General features: G+C 45.7%; 1 protein-coding gene across 9 annotated transcripts in view; it reads left to right on the forward strand.

Annotated features, from left to right (window-relative positions):
- Positions 1-18,126, forward strand: part of syne1b (spectrin repeat containing, nuclear envelope 1b) — a 103,114-nt gene that overhangs the window by 75,482 nt on the left and 9,506 nt on the right. For all 9 annotated transcript variants that reach the window (XM_048974389.1, XM_048974385.1, XM_048974381.1 and 6 more), the window contains 32 exons: positions 43-144; positions 258-377; positions 542-742; positions 830-1,003; positions 1,107-1,238; positions 1,529-1,725; positions 1,977-2,100; positions 2,177-2,359; positions 2,928-3,077; positions 3,254-3,430; positions 3,676-3,831; positions 3,944-4,099; positions 4,177-4,347; positions 5,027-5,160; positions 5,739-5,943; positions 6,653-6,835; positions 6,949-7,095; positions 7,204-7,358; positions 7,645-7,792; positions 8,061-8,155; positions 8,913-9,147; positions 9,525-9,719; positions 10,913-11,038; positions 11,511-11,666; positions 12,529-12,687; positions 13,215-13,381; positions 14,088-14,250; positions 15,329-15,516; positions 16,197-16,347; positions 16,717-16,899; positions 17,529-17,666; positions 17,929-18,120. In XM_048974389.1, coding sequence (XP_048830346.1) covers positions 43-144; positions 258-377; positions 542-742; positions 830-1,003; positions 1,107-1,238; positions 1,529-1,725; positions 1,977-2,100; positions 2,177-2,359; positions 2,928-3,077; positions 3,254-3,430; positions 3,676-3,831; positions 3,944-4,099; positions 4,177-4,347; positions 5,027-5,160; positions 5,739-5,943; positions 6,653-6,835; positions 6,949-7,095; positions 7,204-7,358; positions 7,645-7,792; positions 8,061-8,155; positions 8,913-9,147; positions 9,525-9,719; positions 10,913-11,038; positions 11,511-11,666; positions 12,529-12,687; positions 13,215-13,381; positions 14,088-14,250; positions 15,329-15,516; positions 16,197-16,347; positions 16,717-16,899; positions 17,529-17,666; positions 17,929-18,120 — 5,163 coding nt within the window. The remainder of the gene's footprint in view (positions 1-42; positions 145-257; positions 378-541; positions 743-829; positions 1,004-1,106; positions 1,239-1,528; positions 1,726-1,976; positions 2,101-2,176; positions 2,360-2,927; positions 3,078-3,253; positions 3,431-3,675; positions 3,832-3,943; positions 4,100-4,176; positions 4,348-5,026; positions 5,161-5,738; positions 5,944-6,652; positions 6,836-6,948; positions 7,096-7,203; positions 7,359-7,644; positions 7,793-8,060; positions 8,156-8,912; positions 9,148-9,524; positions 9,720-10,912; positions 11,039-11,510; positions 11,667-12,528; positions 12,688-13,214; positions 13,382-14,087; positions 14,251-15,328; positions 15,517-16,196; positions 16,348-16,716; positions 16,900-17,528; positions 17,667-17,928; positions 18,121-18,126) is intronic.

The raw sequence follows: 18,126 nt of genomic DNA on the forward strand, positions 1-18,126 counted from the left end.
TAGAACTTTGAACCATATTTGACACTTGCTTCTTACCTACAGACAGAGTTGAAGCTGCTTTTCAAAGCTCTCACTGAGCACAAGTATTACATCCTCCATGAACTATCAGAGGTGCTCGACCAGCCAGCCTCCAGACAGGTGGAGGTAATTGCACAGTCCAACAGGAGGTCCATCCCATTCTTGTAGAAGTGCTTGAAATTGCAACAACAATCGAGTTGACTGAGGCAAGTAGGTATTTTTTCGCTTCCTTTATGTAGGCTATTGCCAAGGCAGAGGACAACTTAAGGGAGTTTGAGCAGAGAATCACAGAGCTGAAATCCCGAGGGGATAGGCTGCAGCCCAACCAGTTAACTTCACAAGAGCTGCTAAAACTGCAGGTAAATTCACCACATGTAGATTTATGTATCTTTAAGCATAAACCAACCACTGCATTTGTAGTGTTCATTTCATTTAAGTTTCTGGTTCTAGTTTTTGACTTGGTTGGTGCTTTTGGAGAATTTGCACTTCTGAAGGACTCAAATTCTGGTTTGTACTTTCTCAGGATACTTATGAAGAACTGGTCATGATCGTGGGATCACGACGCAGTGGACTCAACCAGAACCTGGCTCTAAAGGGTCAGTATGAGCAAGCCCTTCAAGATCTGACAGACTTGGTGGACACAGCTCAGGACAAGATGGCTGCCGACCAGAAAATAATCGCAAACTCTGTAGAGGAAGTGGAGAGCCTGCTGGACAAGCATAAAGTAGGGTGTTGTAAACATCCTGAAATACTGATGTTACTCATTCTCACTAGCCGACGTGTTCTAAATGGTTCTGTGGTTTCTCGCCAGGAGTTTTTCCGGGGGCTGGAGTCTCACATGATCCTGACAGAGACGTTCTTCAGGAAAATCCACAGCTTTGTCCTCGCTGCTGAGAAACAAGTTCTGGAAGACACTCTGGCTAGTGCTCAAGGCCTCCTGAAGCGGGCACACAAAAGAGGAGTCGAACTGGAATATGTTCTGGAGGTAAAGGTCAAACTGGGGTTTGACATATAATGGATAAAACGTACCGCCAGTAAAATGTCTAGTTTTTCTGCTAAGGTTCATGCTCACGTTCTTGTTCTGTCAGACATGGAGCCACCTGGAAAAGGACTATCAAGGTCTCCATCAACAGTTGGAGGCAATAGAGTGCAGGATTCCTGCTGCAGGGCTTGTGGAGGAGACAGAGGAGAGACTGGCTGAGAGGATTGAGCTCTACCAGGTACAGGCAGATACACACATGCAGAGATACACATCTTCTTCATGTCAGCATAAAAGCGAAAACAGGAGTTTCATCTTTGGGTCACAGTGCTGATGCATTTTATTGGTTTCTTGGATATTTATCTAGATAACATCTATGGGAATGTCATGCTATGTGATAATCACAATTATTTATTTATTGTTAGAGAATGCAGTCATCGTTCTATGTTAGTCGGACTAGAGCATAATGGTTTTAAGTTGCATAATAGTGATGGAAATTATGTTATCTCTTACTAATCCCTTACTAACCAGTGTCTGAAAGCAACCCTGACGGAACACCAGCACAGACTCTGCCAGGTCCTAGAAGATGGGAAACGGTTACTGCTGAGCGTGTGCTGCCAGAACCTGGAAGTGAAACTCACCCAGCTCGGGGAGCACTGGCTCAGCCATTCCACCAAGGTTAACAAGGAGCTGAACCACCTGGATGCCGTCCTGAAGCACTGTATCCGGTCAGTGACCTTTGGCTTTGGGAAGCGGACCGCGTTGCCAGTATCCCAAGATCAATCGCTGTCATTCTCAGAGATTAACTGCCTGATCACGGGAATCTGAAGTTTAAAAAAACATATGAATTGATACATTTAGTCGTGAGCAAGGGATTGGTGGATTGAATGAACACAAAGAACGACTAATTGTCAAGACATCTACACCTTTCACTTACAGTTATGCAGTTATGCGTCTTTGCTTATCTCGTGACCCTCAGGTACCGGAGTGAGTCATCAGAGCTGAACCAGTGGCTGCGATCAGCTCTAGAGCGCTTGGAGTTTTGGGCATCTCAGTCTGCAAGTGTCCCTCCGGATCTGAAGGACCATCTGCCTGCGTTCTTGGTAAGTGATATCCTCGATTGTCTTTTTGTCCAGAGACGATAAAGGTCATGTTGACTTCAATGGACATTCCATGCAGGAGTTCTCCAAGGAAGTGGAGGCTAAGTCCTCCCTGAAGACTTCCGTGCTGAACGAAGGTGGCCAACTGCTTCGGTTGAAGAAGACAGACATCACGGCCTTACGTGCGGAGCTGGCCCAGGTAGAGGCACAGTGGTCTGAGCTGCTGACGCGCATCCCTGTACTGCAAGAGAAACTCCACCAGGTACCGTACACTTCGACGGCTTCATCTACCCCAACAATGAGTCACGTCCTTTAAAGAGTGTTTTACTCATAAGAAGGTGCTTCGCCCACATGCTTGGATAGCTTTGAGTTGCTGGCTATCTGTTAACCTTAACTGCAATTGAAGAGCAAATTTCCCAAGCTGATATACATTTTGTAGAAACTTTCTGTAGACTTAGGGAGTTTTGGAAATTTATCGTAAGTCATTTGTTGGATTACATGAGGACTGAGTGAGTTTTGGTTCACTAGAATTCCCAATCTGTAACATATGATGAGGAAGATTGACTTTAGGTCATTGGCTGTCTCATCTCAAAAACAACAAAAATGGAGTGAGGTTTGGAAATTTACGCTGATTATTTGGACGTGAAACTAGCCTGTTTGGTGATTTAAGTAGTGATATACGTCTATGTAGAATGGTATGTAGTTTCTGGTTAATTTTCCTTTTACTTGATATAAGATGGGACAGTGTATTCTGACAAATACTTTGATCCTGATAAAGTCTGCCTTAAGTGTGTGGAACTAAGCAACAACAATCAATACTATTTTCCCAGTTGCAAATGGAGAAGCTGGCATCTCAGCATACCATCATGCAGCTGATGGGTTGGATCACTTTGATGGAAAGAGTGATCCAGGAAGATGATGAGAAAATCGTGGGTATGGCTGGATCAGAGGCCGTCCAAAAATACCTTCAGAAGTACATGGTAAGGACTATCAAAGTCTCGGTCTTTGCAGATGTACCCAATACCACCTCAGAACAACGTACAGTACCATGGCATGTCATAACAACCTTGAGGAGTTCTAACTAAGAGTGATCTGTGATTGGATGATTGTAAATGTGATCACCTTCAGAAGTCGCTGTGCTTTGTCTTCCTACCAGTGCATCAAGATTGACGTGAACTGCAAGCAGCTGACGGTGGACTTTGTGAACCAATCAGTGTTACAGACGGGCAGTCAGGACGTGGAACACAAGCGCAGTGACAGGACTGACTTTGCAGAGAAACTGGGGACGATGAATCATCGCTGGCAGATTCTGCAGGGTCACATCAGTGAGAAGGTGGCAAAGAGTTTAATGAAATTAAATATTGTACCAGATGTTTGGTTTTTATAATTAAAAGAATAACTGGCACGGAACCTTGGTTCTGCTAAGAAAACGCTGTGATAGGATAATTATGAAAAATGTTTTACATTTCTCAAATGACAGGGATCATTTGAGTTTTCTAGTAGGTCCGTTATGATTAAGGTCGGTTAGATGGCCCAACTGATTGGTCTCTTCCAACATGGTTTCTTGCGTCTTGGCAGATCGAGCTGTTGGAAGCTTTGCACACATCTTGGCTGGAATACGAGGGAACCGTGGAGAACCTGAAGACTTGGTTTGCAGCTCAGGAGGAGAGGCTGAAGAAGAAGCACATAATTGAAGACTTCTCTTCAGTTCAGAATGCTCTCAAAGACTGCCAAGTAACCCCCCCCTTTATTTTATTTATGATTATTACATCTTCATAAAAAGTCAGAAACTGAAAGACTAGAGTGCAAGAAAAACATGCTATACCTTTCTTTCCTGGCATCTCAGGAAATGGAAGAGATAGTGAAAGAGAAGGAGAAGGAACTGGAGAATATAGAGGAGAAAGGTTGTGCTCTAATCCATAAAAAGAACGAGGAGGTCTGCAGTGTTGTCATGGATACCCTCCAAGGTCTAAATCACTCATGGGCCAATCTGGACCATCTGGTAAGTTAGCCATTGTCAACCGCATCTTCAAAGACATCTTGCTTTGCTATTGATTGATGATATTTTTCCATTCCTAGATCGGGCAGCTGAAACTGAGTTTGAAGTCGGTTCTGGAACAATGGAATGTGTATAAGACCGCTTCGGAGGAGATCAACAGCTATTTGATGGAGGGAAAGTACTCTGTGTCTCGATTCCGTCTTCTCACCGGCTCCCTGGAAGCTGTCAGTGTCCAGGTGGAGAATCTGCAGGTATTATGCAACTCGAGAGACTCTCTACCACACCTGTGTTATGTTTTCTTACCTAGGAATGCCAACAAGTAGAACAAAACAAGTTAATGACATATTCAATCACAAGTGATTTTATTGTTAACAGATAAAGTTGGACATTATCTATCTACTTTTCTTATTTTATTAGTGTTGGTCCTCATTTGTTGAGCCTTACATCCACTTTTAGATATGGTCTTCTTGTACCCAAACCATTTAACGATGCTGTTACATCCATCCATCCATCCATTTTCCAAACCGCTTATCCTACTGGGTCGCGGGGGGTCCGGAGCCTATCCCAGAAGCAATGGGCACGAGCAGGGAACAACCCAGGATGGGGGACCAGCCCATTACAGGGCACACTCACACACCATGCACTCACACATGCACACCTATGGGCAATTTAGCAACTCCAATTAGCCTCAGCATGTCTTTGGACTGTGGGGGGAAACTGGAGTACCTGCAGGAAACCCCACGACAACATGGGGAGAACATGCAAACTCCACACACATGTGACCCAGACGGAGACTCGAGACTCGAACCCGGGTCCCAGAGGTGTGAGGCACTAGTGCTAACCACTGCACCACCATGCTGCCCCTCTGATGCTGTTACAGAACCATGTAAATCAAATTTGTGACATGATTAATGATTGCTTCCATGGCAGAATCTACAGGCAGAGCTGGAGAGGAGGGAGAGCAGCCTGATGAGGTTTGGCGCCGTGACCCACCAGCTCCTGAAAGAATGCCAGCCGTCTGTGGCCAACATGCTCAACAGCGCCCTCAAAGACATCAACGCCAGGTGTGCGGGGTGCCTCTGCGGGTCGCTCTTAGGACGCAAGCTAGCAGGGCATACTGAAGCAATTAAGAATTTAGATAAAGAACATAGTAGCAGCTTTCCTGGGAAACTTCACCTATTATCAAAACTCTCCAAATACTGAAATAAATTAGCTAATTATTCATAATGGAAGTTAATCACTGGGGCAGTGTGTGCCTCAGTGGGCTGAGTCTCTGTACTTGGAACCAGAAGGTTGTTGGTTCAAGCCTGGTCTCAGCAGAATAGTCACATCTGAGGGCCCTTGAGCAAGGCCCTTAGCCCCCCTCTCAAATCCACGAACACTGCTAAGATGGCAACCTTCACTGCCAAGCTTGCTCTCACCTACATATGTGTTTGTGTGTCATGGAGAGCAAGATTAGGTAGGTGAAAAGAGAGTTTCCGCATAGCGATCAATAAAATATCATCATTTCATTTCAAGTTAATCGCGCTACCTAATATCAAACCTACAATTGCTGAATGCTTGTTTATTTACAAAACAATTTTGTCATCATGTGTTCAGCTCTTCTGTGTTGCTGAGTTTGTAAACCGTCACCTTGCTCCAGGTGGACCGAGCTTCAGGGCGAGATCACCGAGCAGCTTAACATCAGCAAAGGGCTCCTGCTGCTATGGCGACGATACCAGGAGCTGTACAAGCAGAGCGCCGACAGCGTGCAGCTGCAGGAGGAGTCGGCCGACCGGCTGCTCACGGCCGCCACCGGCAAGGACGTCGCCGATGAGGAGGTATCCAGCTGGATCCAGGACTGCAACGTAAGATCCATTCTAGTGGGCTTTGTCATACCATCCATATAAGCGTACAGTGACACACTGCAACACACTAACAGAAACAAACAGCGATTGACAGGGGGAGGAATTTCACAGTACTTAAAGTACACAGTACTTAAAGTGCACAGTACTTAAAGTACTTAAATTTCAAGCTCAAGAACCAATGGCTTCCTTCTGGAGCAGATCGGCTAGGGATTTAGCTTGGATGAAAGGGTATTCCTTTGGCTGCTGATTTTAAAATTTTTAGGTTATCATGTGTCATATTTCTGACCATGGAGCTTTTAATTCAAGTAATCTATGCTATTATGATTACAGTATGCTTGTATGTTTAATATAGTATCCTCTTTAGAGAACATAATGTTTTTCCTCCATCTGTCCAATACTATACATGCCAAACTGTTAAGTCCTGTTGTTCCTTAAAGAGGACAGTTGGGACTTTACAATGACATCACATGTCCTGGTGTGACCACGGCAAGTTCCACTTCCTGTCAAATTAATATTTTACTCAATATTGAAAAATGTTCTTCCCTGAATCTCATGTTCTGGACTGACTTCCTACGTACTGCGTGATCATTTCTGCCTGGGCGATTTTTTTTGCCGACTGAAGGAGAGATTATGTACGAGTCCAAGGATTGTCTGCTTTTGTATGTGGAGATGTTCTTGGGGACATTGCCGTATGTTTCTTTGGCACCAGGAGCTGTTGCAGGCCCAGAAGACCGTCCAGGGTTCCCTGCAGGTCCTGCACGAATTGGGGGAGCAGCTGAAACAGCAGGTGGACACCTCAGCCACGGCGGCCATCCAGTCGGACCGGCTCTCCCTCACGCAGCGCTTGGCGGCGATGGAGCAGAGCCTCAGCAGGCAGCAGGCCGTCCTGAAGGTGGGCGGCGTCACGGCCTCAGGCTCAAGGCCTCACCTACACCCCGCAAGAGAGGAGAGAAGTCCTCAGAGGCAGGTTTTGGGTATCGATTGGCTTGTGTCTGTACACATCAGGCAGGCGTCCAGGATTACAAAAGCTTCAGCCACCAGCTGGACTCCTTGGAGAGCTGGATCGCAGAAGCTGAGGCCGTTCTGAAGGAAGCGGACCCCAACCGCACCCCCGAGATATCCACCGTCCAGGACCGCATGGAAGAGCTCAAGGTAAGCCATCAGCGTTGACTTTAAGCAACTTCGTGGTGTGAGTGTGGATTCAACGGCACTCCAGGTGAGGATTTTGCTGTCAGTGACTCCCGCTGTGCCGTTGCCCAGGGTCAGATGCTGAAGTTCAGCAGCATGGCTCCTGACATGGAGAGGCTCAATGAGCTGGGATACAGGCTGCCCCTCAACGACAAGGAGATCAAACGCATGCAGACCCTGAACAGGAGCTGGTCCATCTCCTCGGTCCAGACCACTGAAAGATTCAGGTACTTTTCTTTGTACAGTTCTTCTTCTGGCCATCAATAAATCTGACGTACTAACTACAGATATGTCCTGAAAGACTTAAGGTGGCACCAGAAACAGAACCATGTGACCCAGGGATGGGAGTAACAGGAAGGAATAGGGACATTATTTGGGTGAAGATGGGTTTAGCAAAAAATGGGAGACATCACAGTCTGGGCGCATTTTCTGGGAAGAGGGAGAGCAGAAGCCAGAACAGTTAAACTTCCCAACTAGTTCTTGCTCTGACCAGCTGTTCACCCCTCTCAACAGCAAGCTGCAAGCTTTCCTGCTGCAGCACCAGACCTTCCTGGAGAAATGTGAAACGTGGATGGAGTTCCTGGTGCAGACGGAGGAGAAGCTGGCCGTGGAGATATCTGGCAACTACCAGAGCCTGATGGAGCAGCAGAGGGCCCACGAGGTGAGGAACATATTTCTGAAAACTCTTTAGCCCAACCACACCATGTAATAAAATCCAGGGCAGTGTAGATCAGGGGTGTCCAACTCCAGTCCTGGGGGGCCGGAGCCCTGCGTAGCTTAGTTCTTTCGCTCAATAACCGTGTGCTAAGTAGCACAAGGAGTTGAATCAGGTGTGTTAAGTGAGGGGAAACCAAAAACCATGCAGGGCTCTGGGCCCCCCAGGACTGGAGATTGATACCCTTGGCTTAGATGGTGCCTGTGTCGTGCAGCTCTTCCAGGCAGAGATGTTCAGCCGCCAGCAGGTGCTCCACTCCATCATCAGTGACGGACAGCAGCTTCTGGAGCAGGGCCAGGTGGATGACAGGTAACAGCTTATGTGGGACATTTGAGCGTCATGCAAACCTTAGTTACAATAAACCACGCAAATATTTTTAACTGTTCCTGTAGCTGGCGAGAGATTCCACTTCCACTTACTCTTGATGCGATTTATACTGATACTGGCGATACCCTGGTTAAGAACGTCTGACTTACGCACGACTCGTACTTACGAACCGACTGCCATAAATCCCATTGTGTAAAAACTTTGGCTTAAATGCAGTGGTTCGTAACAGTAAACGCACGCACTGCTTTGTGACGTTTCTGAAAACATCGCGTGGCTTCGGCGGTTCGTCGGCTCGAGGTGCCGTAGGTAATTACTTCAGGATCAGAATCTGATTTATTGGCCAAGCCTGTTAAGTCAGAAGGAATTGGGTTCCATCCAATGGTGTCTCTCAAGTTAGATGGACAATATACATACAAAGAGCATATAATTTACAGACAATACAGAATATTCAAGCCATGAACAGCTGAAATACAAGACAAGTGATATACATCAATAATGAGCATGCACCTTTATTACGAAAACTAATATGAAAATTATACTTTTATTATTACTGTATAACTGTTATCATTATTAGGTACATTTTGTCTAATATTGTACATAAGTACAGTATGAGTACAGTATGAGTACGGTATGAGTACGGAATGAATACAATATTCCTTAATAGCTGTTATATTACGCACAATAGATTAGTTGTGTTTGTGTGTCATACCACCTTGCCGTTTCCTCCATGGCCTTACAGGGACGAGTTCAACCTGAAGTTGGCGCTGTTGAGTAACCAGTGGCAGGGCGTGGTGCGGAGGGCCCAGCAGCGGAGGGGCATCATCGACAGCCTGATCCGCCAGTGGCAGTGTTACCGGGACATGGCGGAGAAGCTGCGGAAGTGGCTGGTGGAGGTGGCGCAGCAGGCCGAGGTGCCCCGGGAGGGCTCCCCGGTGCCCCTGCAGCAAGCCCGCGCCATTCTGGATGAGATCCGGGTACGTGGGCCGCTGCCAGCCCCATCCGCTCTCCTGTCACACGGATCAGTCACACATCGATTGAAGTCATTTCCCCATGACAAATAGCTGTCCTCTCGGTGGCATAGTCAGGTAACTGTTGCCTCATGCCTCCAAGTTTGGGGGTTTTAATTCTGCCCCCTCTTTGTGCAGACGGAGTTTGCATGTTCTCCCCTTGCTGCGTGGGTTTGGTCTCGGTACACTGCTGTCTTTATAGTCCAGAGACATTGGTTTGGTGAAGTTTTCCTCTGCATTGCTGTGAAGACATCGGCCAATTCTCGCTTTGTAGTCTGTCCAGGAGAAAGTGACAAAGATGTCCTCTTCTGAAATGGCTTCCCAAGCTTGCCGTGTCATTGCAGCTGAAGGAGAAGGTCCTGCAGAGGCAGCAGGGCAGCTACATCCTGACGGTGGAGGCCGGCCGGCAGCTGCTGCTCTCGGCCGACAGCGGGGCCGAGGTCACCCTGCAGGCGGAGCTCACGGAGATCCAGGACCGCTGGAGGCGCACCAGCTCCCGGCTGGAAGACCAGAAGAAGGAGCTGGCGGCCCTGCTGAAGGTACCGAGGTCTACTGGTGTGCTAAAGGAGGCCCCAGCAAAGCAAACACATCCTACTTGCCTACCTCCATCCATCCATCCATCCATTTTCCAAACCGCTTATCCTCCTGGGTTGCGGGGGGTCCGGAGCCTATCCCGGAAGCAATGGGCACGAGGCAGGGAACAACCCTGGATAGGGGTCCAGCCCACCGCAGACTTGCCTACCTGAAACTTGGCAATTGAAATTTGAACTTTTTCATGACAGGAACGTTCACTTCTCTTGACTAGTGTTCACCAAGGTTACAAATGAGGTGGCAAAATATAATAACCTCACAAAGATACGTTTGATGAGATTATATTTGAAATATTTTTATCAATACAGAGGAAAGGTATATCTTGCAGGTTTTCAGGCTATTTGAATCTTGATTTCTCTTATTTCAGTAGTTATTACACAGCAGACTCTGGTCCTCATTTAGGCCACAATGCAGCTGAATCTGGTCCTGCGCAGTCGGTTTTATCCAATTTTATCTGTCTATGGATGTAATGATGCGCGATGCCACAATTCTTCACAATTAAAAAATATGATGATATGCATTGCAGGGTGTAACAAAGCACCATGGCTCAAAATCATTTATCAATGTTAACACAAGAGGGCGCAGTAGCCATAATTTTTGCTTTGAGATTTTATTTCTGCGTTTTGCCCTGAAGTTTGCAGAGTAAGGAAAAACATTGCAAGACAAAATAAATGGTTGGAAAACAACTTTTTTTGTAAGGTGCTTCCCGAAAAAGGAATAAATAGCTGTCAGATCTTAGTTTGTTTTCAGTCTTCTTTTGTTGAATATTTAGTGAGTGTATCGAACTGTGAGCCCAGACCAGACCCATCTTTTGAACTGAATCGTGAGTAGACTGTATCGTTACACCCCTGTATCAGAGAATCACCCCCTCAGGTCACACACAGTGGCTTAGTTGTGATAGCTGGGAACCCCTGTCTCATTTCCTCATTAGGTTTATTTTGCTTGATATAAATGACAGATTTTTTATCTGATAATAGGTCTAGCAGCTATTAAAACCTTCTGGTTTAACTTGTATAGTTTTTTTGGTTACACTTAGCTTGACTTAATTTTATTCCCCACGGACCATTAGTGGCAGTCGTATCCGTACGTGTTGCATAGACACCGTATGAGCGTATGCACGAACGCTGCTCCCCGTCTACAGGACTGGGACGTCTGTGAGCAGGGCATTGGTGGCTCTCTGGAGAAGCTGCGCACCTTCAAGCGCAACCTGTCGAAGCCCCTTCCCAGCCACCATGAGGAGCTGCGCTCAGAGCAGAACCGCTGCAAGGTGAGGGCCTGTGCTCTATGGCGCCCTCTGCTGTTCATTTTATATGTGCATAAACAGGCGTAACACATTATAGTCATGTTTATTATGCATTATGAATGCATTGTATTATACGTAATGCTTTTACCGACCAATATAATGCATTACACAAGTCTGCAGTGCATTACAGATGGGAGCTTCATAAAGCATTCATAATGCATAATAAACATGGATATATTGTGTTATGCCTTTTAATAAATAGTTATAGCCATATTTATAATGCTTTATAATTTCATTATTATTTGTTATGAATGTGTTTATTAAATGTTAAGTGTTATCAAATTGTTCCACTTGCTGATAAAAGGGCCAAAGCTTTTTTTATTGATGAACAGAAGTTCACTAATTAGTGCAGTTCCTGTTCAGTCTGAGTTTGCTGCCCAAATTTCAGCCTGCAATCTGTACACCAGGAGCCCATCCTGTCCTGTTGTGCTTGCAGGATTTGGAGAACACCCTCAACGGCTGGAAGGAAGACATGGCCCACCTGACTGAGCTGCGGGAGTCGCTCTCCAGCTACATCAGCGCCGACGACCTGTCCGTGTTACAGGAGCGCATCGAGCTACTGCAGCGGCAGTGGGGGGAGGTCTGCTATCAGGTAGGCCGTGCACCCCCGGCACGATGTGGAAGTCACATGACCTCGTTTCTGTGTCCATCTGTATCTAACTACGGCAGGTGTGAAGTGCCGGATGTAGATAGCAGAAAGTTTATAGATGTGTGATTTATATCCGATGAGAGAAACGTTATTGGTACCATGAAGAAATTCTTGTGCATATAGCAACAAGTACATAGAGCACAAGCGAAGATACATTTACTGAATGTAACTTCAGAAACTTTAGTACAAAACACGCAGGGAAGTTGTAATGTAATGATTACACAATACACAGTTAGACCCCTGAATAAACAGAGTGTTAATGAACTAAATAAGGCAGAAGCTATTTGCACCCATGTGTCAGTAGCCAACAATGCTATATTGTTGTTATTATTATTATTATTATTATTATTATTATTGTTGTTGGTGTTGTAATCATAGTAATAATAATTACTATGGGGTGCAGACTGAGAAGGCCGGACGGATGGACAGATGCTGTTTGCACCTGGGTACAAACAGACACTGTCAATAGATAAATATTACAGGAGAAAATGAGTAAATCAGCAGATGGTAATATGCAATTGAAATGTGCAATTAAAAAACAGGCAGCACTGGATTGTTCCTGCTTCAAATAGCTGAGAGGAGAGTGACATGCTGAGAGGAGGCATTGCGATGTCTGATGGCAGCAGACAGGATGGGTCCCCTGTAGTGCTTCATAGCACAGTGTGGTAGAATGAGCCAATGGCCAAAGGTGCTCCAACATAGCGCCCCCTGGAGCACCTTTCATTCAGCGTCAGGTGTCATGGAGAGGGGTCCTACGCCGATGCTGTTCCCCGGCGTGACCACGTCACCTGTGTTGTTGCCCCAGTTGTCCATACGCAGGCAGCAGGTGAGCGAGAAGCTCAACGAGTGGGCCGTCTTCAGCGAGAAGAACCGCGAGCTGTGTGACTGGCTCACCCAGATGGAGAGCAAGGTCTCGCAGACCGGGGACATCAGCATTGAGGAGATGACAGAGAAGCTGCGCAAGGTACGGTCTCTCAGAGCAAATGAGGCATTAGACCCAGACAAGCTCAATCTGATTATGTCATTCACAGCAAGTATAATTAAGTTATAATTACATGCGTAATCTTTACACACGTCAAACAAAATGGACTCAGAGTACAAAGAAAGGTGTATTTGCATATGTGAATATTATCTTCCATTTAATACCCCATAATATATGCTTAATTATTTTTAATTGGCTCTGCCCAGTTTTCATTCCCCAGACTTTAGTTTGCACTAATTGTCTAGAGGTCATCTTTTGCCAATTGAAGTTCGTTTGCAGAATAGAATTCAAACAAAGATTGTTAGGCCTGAATGAGACAGACAGACAGATATATACATACATACATACATCACTAACTCCAAAGAAGTCAAACTAGAAGTCAGTATAGAGGCTCGTAATTTGTACACATAGGATTATGTTTTTTTTTTCGTGCATCATTTAGATTTGAGTTCTTTAGCTCTCTCTGTAGCACCCCCTGGAGGTCATGGCTGCCTTATGTCCCCCTCTAGGATTACCAGGAGGAGATCACCGCGGCCGGGGAGAACAAGCTACACCTCCTGCAGATGGGGGAGCGGTTGGCTGCGCTCAGCCCCGAGGGAAAGGCATCTGAGATCACAACCAAGCTGGGACGGATCTGCGATCGCTGGCAGAACCTGCTGGACCTCATCGGGGCCAGGTGAGGCTCCCAGAATTCAGGTCACTGGTTCTGGGGCCTGTTTGTTCAGTCTGTGACTCTGCATTAAGAGCCAGGAATATGTTCTCTGCCTCTTATTTAAAAGGACAGTATTGTACACATCAATGAATCACTATACCAATGGTCACCAACTGGTGGACTCTAGTTCATTTAATCCAAACCACATGATCAATCCCCCACCCCCCTCAGTTGGCAATTTTTTTGGACATTTTGGACCTTGGTTTTGTTGTGTTGATAGAATTTGGCCCTGGGGGAGAAATAGTTAGGGACCCCTATTCTGTACCTCTCTGATAATACAATATAATCGTTCAACTATTTAATATCATTTTATTTTTCTAAGAACAGAATACATGTAAATATAAATATTTAATTTTTGCTTTCATATTTCATTACAGTGTTGTAGAGTTATTGCGATGTACTTTCAAACCTTTAAGTTGTGAACAGGCACTGCACATGTGGGAGGTAGTAACTGGGATTATAACATGGCCTGGTATGAATAATAAGACAGGCTAGAGTGCTTGTGGATAATTATGTTATGGGTAGTATGAGATGGTTGCTAATGCAGGGATGATGTGGAGATGTGATACACGGTACAGGCCAGTTTCGCGTAAGCGGTATTAGCGACGGGCCAGAGAACCTCGTGGCGACCCTCACCCTCCAAGCTCCGCCCCCGACGTACCACCGACAGGGTGAAAAAGCTGCGGGAGACTCTGGTGGCCGTGCAGCAGCTGGACAAGAACATGAACAGCCTGCGCTGCTGGCTAGCGCACATGGAGACGGAGCTGGCCCACCCCATCGTCTACGACGCCTGCACGTCCACCGAGATCCAGAAGAAGCTGGACCATCAGCAGGTAGGAGGTGCCTTTGCGGGACAAGCAAGAGCCTGTGATTCCCTGCTCAGACTGCGACATCTGGAAAAAAATACATATGTATATACGTATACGCAGTGGATGTGATATAAATTATGTGTCACATTATCACATTTTATGACAACATAGTGTTACACAAATCTGCTTATGAAATCCTGTATCTGTTCAGTTTCTTTTTCATGTCCTCCTGTGATCCAGAGAAAAAAATAAATACATTTTTAATATTGATTAAAATATTGATTTGACAGGAAGAGGAAATTGGCAAGGTCACACCCCCAGACATGTGATGTCATCTTAAAGTCCCAATTGTCCTCTTTTAAGGAACAGAGTGGCATGGAATGATGTGGGAGATATGAGCAAAACCAAAATGTCCTCTACAGAGGATAAAAGTGAATTGATGGATCTCAGAAGTATCTACAGCAGTGAAATTTACAGAAATTTATTCTAAAATATATAGTCAAATGTCTGAACACACACCCACTGAAAGTCATTTATTTTTCAACAAGACAAAAACCCTAAACCCACCTTGATGTTATGAAATAAGAATTATCTTGTGAACAAGCAGAGAGACGGTGTCCTGTGACAGATGACCTGCCCCCCCCACAAACCCCCAACCTAAACCCTATAGAGCTGCTCTGGGATGAGTTTGATCACAGAATAAGACCAAAGTAGCCAATTTGTGCCCAGAACTTGTGGAAAGTCCTTCAGGACTGTTGGAGAAGCATTCCAGGTGGCTACATCTGGAAGCTGGTTGAATGAATGCCAAGAGCCTGCAATGCTGTCATCGAAGCAGAAGGAGGTTATTTTGAAGAGTCTGCAATTTCAGAAATTTTTGAGAGGTTGTTCAGTTGTCTCTGTCATTGCAGTATGTATTACTTAATCGCTTCGAGGAATTTTACTACAATTTGTAAAAACAGGCAAAATAGAGACAGATGATTTACAAGTAGTTGTCTCCAGACTTTGAGTGAGAGTTACTGTAAACTGTAGCACGCTGAGGTTGAACAATGGGGAGAAGGCTTGGCAGTCAGGGAGCTGGTTTTGGATGTTCTTTGCCGACCAGGAGCTCCAGCGGGACATTGAGAAACACAGCACGGGCGTGGCCTCAGTGCTGAACCTGTGTGAGGTGCTGCTGCACGACTGTGATGCCTGTGCCACCAACGCAGAGTGCGAGTCCATCCAGCAGGCCACGCGCAACCTGGACCGCCGCTGGAGAGGCATCTGCGCCACCTCCATGGAGAGGAGGCTCCGGTAGGTAGGCGGGTCCAGGGTTGGGGGTTCGAATTCCCTCCGTATGCATATGAAGTTTATGTGTCGTGTTTCCATCAGATACTCCGAAGTCCAGAATCTACTTTTAGCTGAATTAGTGCCCATAATGTGTGTGTCTGTTTATATCCTGTGATGGCCTGGCATCCATCCAGGGTGACAGCCGCATCGGGGTGTAAACCTCTAATGATCCTGTGTTGGATGGTTGAAAGATGGTTGGTTGGAAATGGTTGGATTCTATTACTGCATAAATTACAGGAGAGTAGACTGGGTAATTCCGGTCCAGAGGGTAAAAGTACAAACCAAGATTTTGTTTCAGCAAACCACTTTCTGGACATGAACTACCCATCTCTGCTGGAGAGGCATGATATTCTGCTTTCACATTTATAAAATTCACGAGGCACAATTTAATCTTTTTGTAACTAACGTACTGCAATTTATAGTGTTAATTCTGCATGTTTTCATTGGAGCTTTACCAACACTATAAACCTGCAAACACTAATGTCCCACTTCTGTCCATCTTCCTAAAGGTGGCTGTGATACATGCTTGTTGCCCCCGATTCTAGGATTTCCCTGGATTTCCCGTTTTCCCCCCTCGTAGTGTGTTCCATCAGTCATTTACAGCCCTCCCCCTGTAGTTAATGCGAATCTGCCCCCTGCCGCAGAATTGAGGAGACGGGGCGGCTTTGGCAGAAGTTCCTGGAGGACTTTGCGCGTTTTGAAAGCTGGCTGAAGGCCTCGGAGAAGAAGGCTGCCCTGCCAAATTCTTCCGGGGTCCTCTACACCGCAGCCAAGGAGGAGCTTCTGACGTATGAGGTGCGCAAGACCGTCTTTCCTGCCTCCTGCTGCTGCAGATAAGTGAACGTGACACAGAGCTCGTCTTTAAGTAAAATCTTCACATTAATGCAGCGTTAATGCAGAAATGTTCTGATTTGATTTTGAATTAATATTTGACCTTAGAATAACTCATAATATATTTCCCATGTTTGTTTAGCAGTCAAGATAATGTTTCACTGATGTTTATATTTGTGTTTAAATATATTTATCCTTATGTGTTTATGAAGCTGTGATCTGTCTATATGTTTTCTTAACTTGTTGCTTTTGCTCAAAGACCAAATTCAACCAAATAATTGCGCACCTAAAATGGTCAGTGTTGAACTTAAATTGTGTGTCTGCGTGTGACAGACCTTTCAGCGGCATATCCATGAAAACCTTGCCCAACTGGAGCTGATCAACAAGCAGTACCGCCGGCTAGCGCGGGAGAACCGTACCGACTCATCCTGCCACCTGCGCGAGTTGGTGCACGAGGGAAACCACCGCTGGGACGAGCTGCAGAAGAGGGTAGCATCCATCCTGCGCCGACTCCGGGTATGTGCACGTGCCGTTACTAGTGATGGACAAAATGATGCCTCATGAATCATTTGCTTTATTTTTTTATTCCAATAGATGATGCTCTTGGGTTGCTTTGTGACTTGCTTTGTGGCCTTTTTTTGAACAGACAGCGCCATCTAGTGGGGTAAAAAAAATACAGCAGATGGTTCATGAAGCATCATTTTGTCCAGCACATGCTGTTACTCAGCTATAGGAAACTCTGGACTTAAAGGAAAACATAAAACATAATGTAATTAATGGGTTTGAGTAGTTTAATGATGTTTTTTTACATCACTATTGAACGTAGCTACATGTATGTTAAATTGGATTTGTCATTTTTGGATTTGTCAAGTTGCCTACGTTAAAGTAGTATTAAAGATTATTTTATAAATCCCAAGCTAGAATATCAGTGACTACCCAGTAATAAAAACATGTTCCCTGAAATAGTGTCTAAATAACTTTACTGTAGATCAGGAAAAATAACTGGATATTCTGTTTGTGTCTTTTATTTGCTCTTGCTTTGTTTAAACTTGGTCATAAATTATAGATATTCTGGGTATCTGTATGCATTTTTTTGTGTAAGCATCTTTTGCAAAAATCCCATAATGCATTTTTGTTTCTGGTAGCATTTTATTAGTCAGAGGGAGGAGTTCGAAGCAGCCAGGGATGGCATTTTGGTTTGGCTCACTGAGATGGACCTTCAGCTAACCAACGTGGAGCACTTCTCTGAGTGTGACACGCAGGCCAAGATCAAGCAGCTGAGGGTAAGGCCTCACTTTCTGTGCCCACTGCAGTGGGGAGTATACAGGGGTGGGGCCACCGGGGCACTGGCTCAAGCTGCAAGCTGATTGGCCGCTAAATGATTCAAAACATTTCATTGGTTAATGGTAAGGTTGGCCTCCCAGTATGAATTATGTCCCATCTGATGTCCCCCCCCTTAAAATATCCTGTAATTTCCCCTGTGCCCCTCCCTGACAAATGTCTTTGCTGCCAGCATGACAGTCTGCTTCTGTACCCCTCCTGTAGGCATTTCAGCAGGAGATCTCCCTAAATACAGGCAAGACAGAGCGCATCTTCCGCCAGGGGGAGGCACTCATCGAGAAGAGCGAGCCCCTGGACGCGACGGTCATCGAGGAGGAACTGGAGGAGCTGCAGAGATACTGCCAGGAGGTGTTTGGACGGGTGGAGCGGTATTATAGGAAGCTTATTCACCTGCCGGTAAAC

Source organism: Brienomyrus brachyistius, chromosome 14 (assembly GCF_023856365.1).
Source record: "Brienomyrus brachyistius isolate T26 chromosome 14, BBRACH_0.4, whole genome shotgun sequence".
Classification (NCBI taxonomy): Eukaryota; Metazoa; Chordata; class Actinopteri; order Osteoglossiformes; family Mormyridae; genus Brienomyrus; species Brienomyrus brachyistius.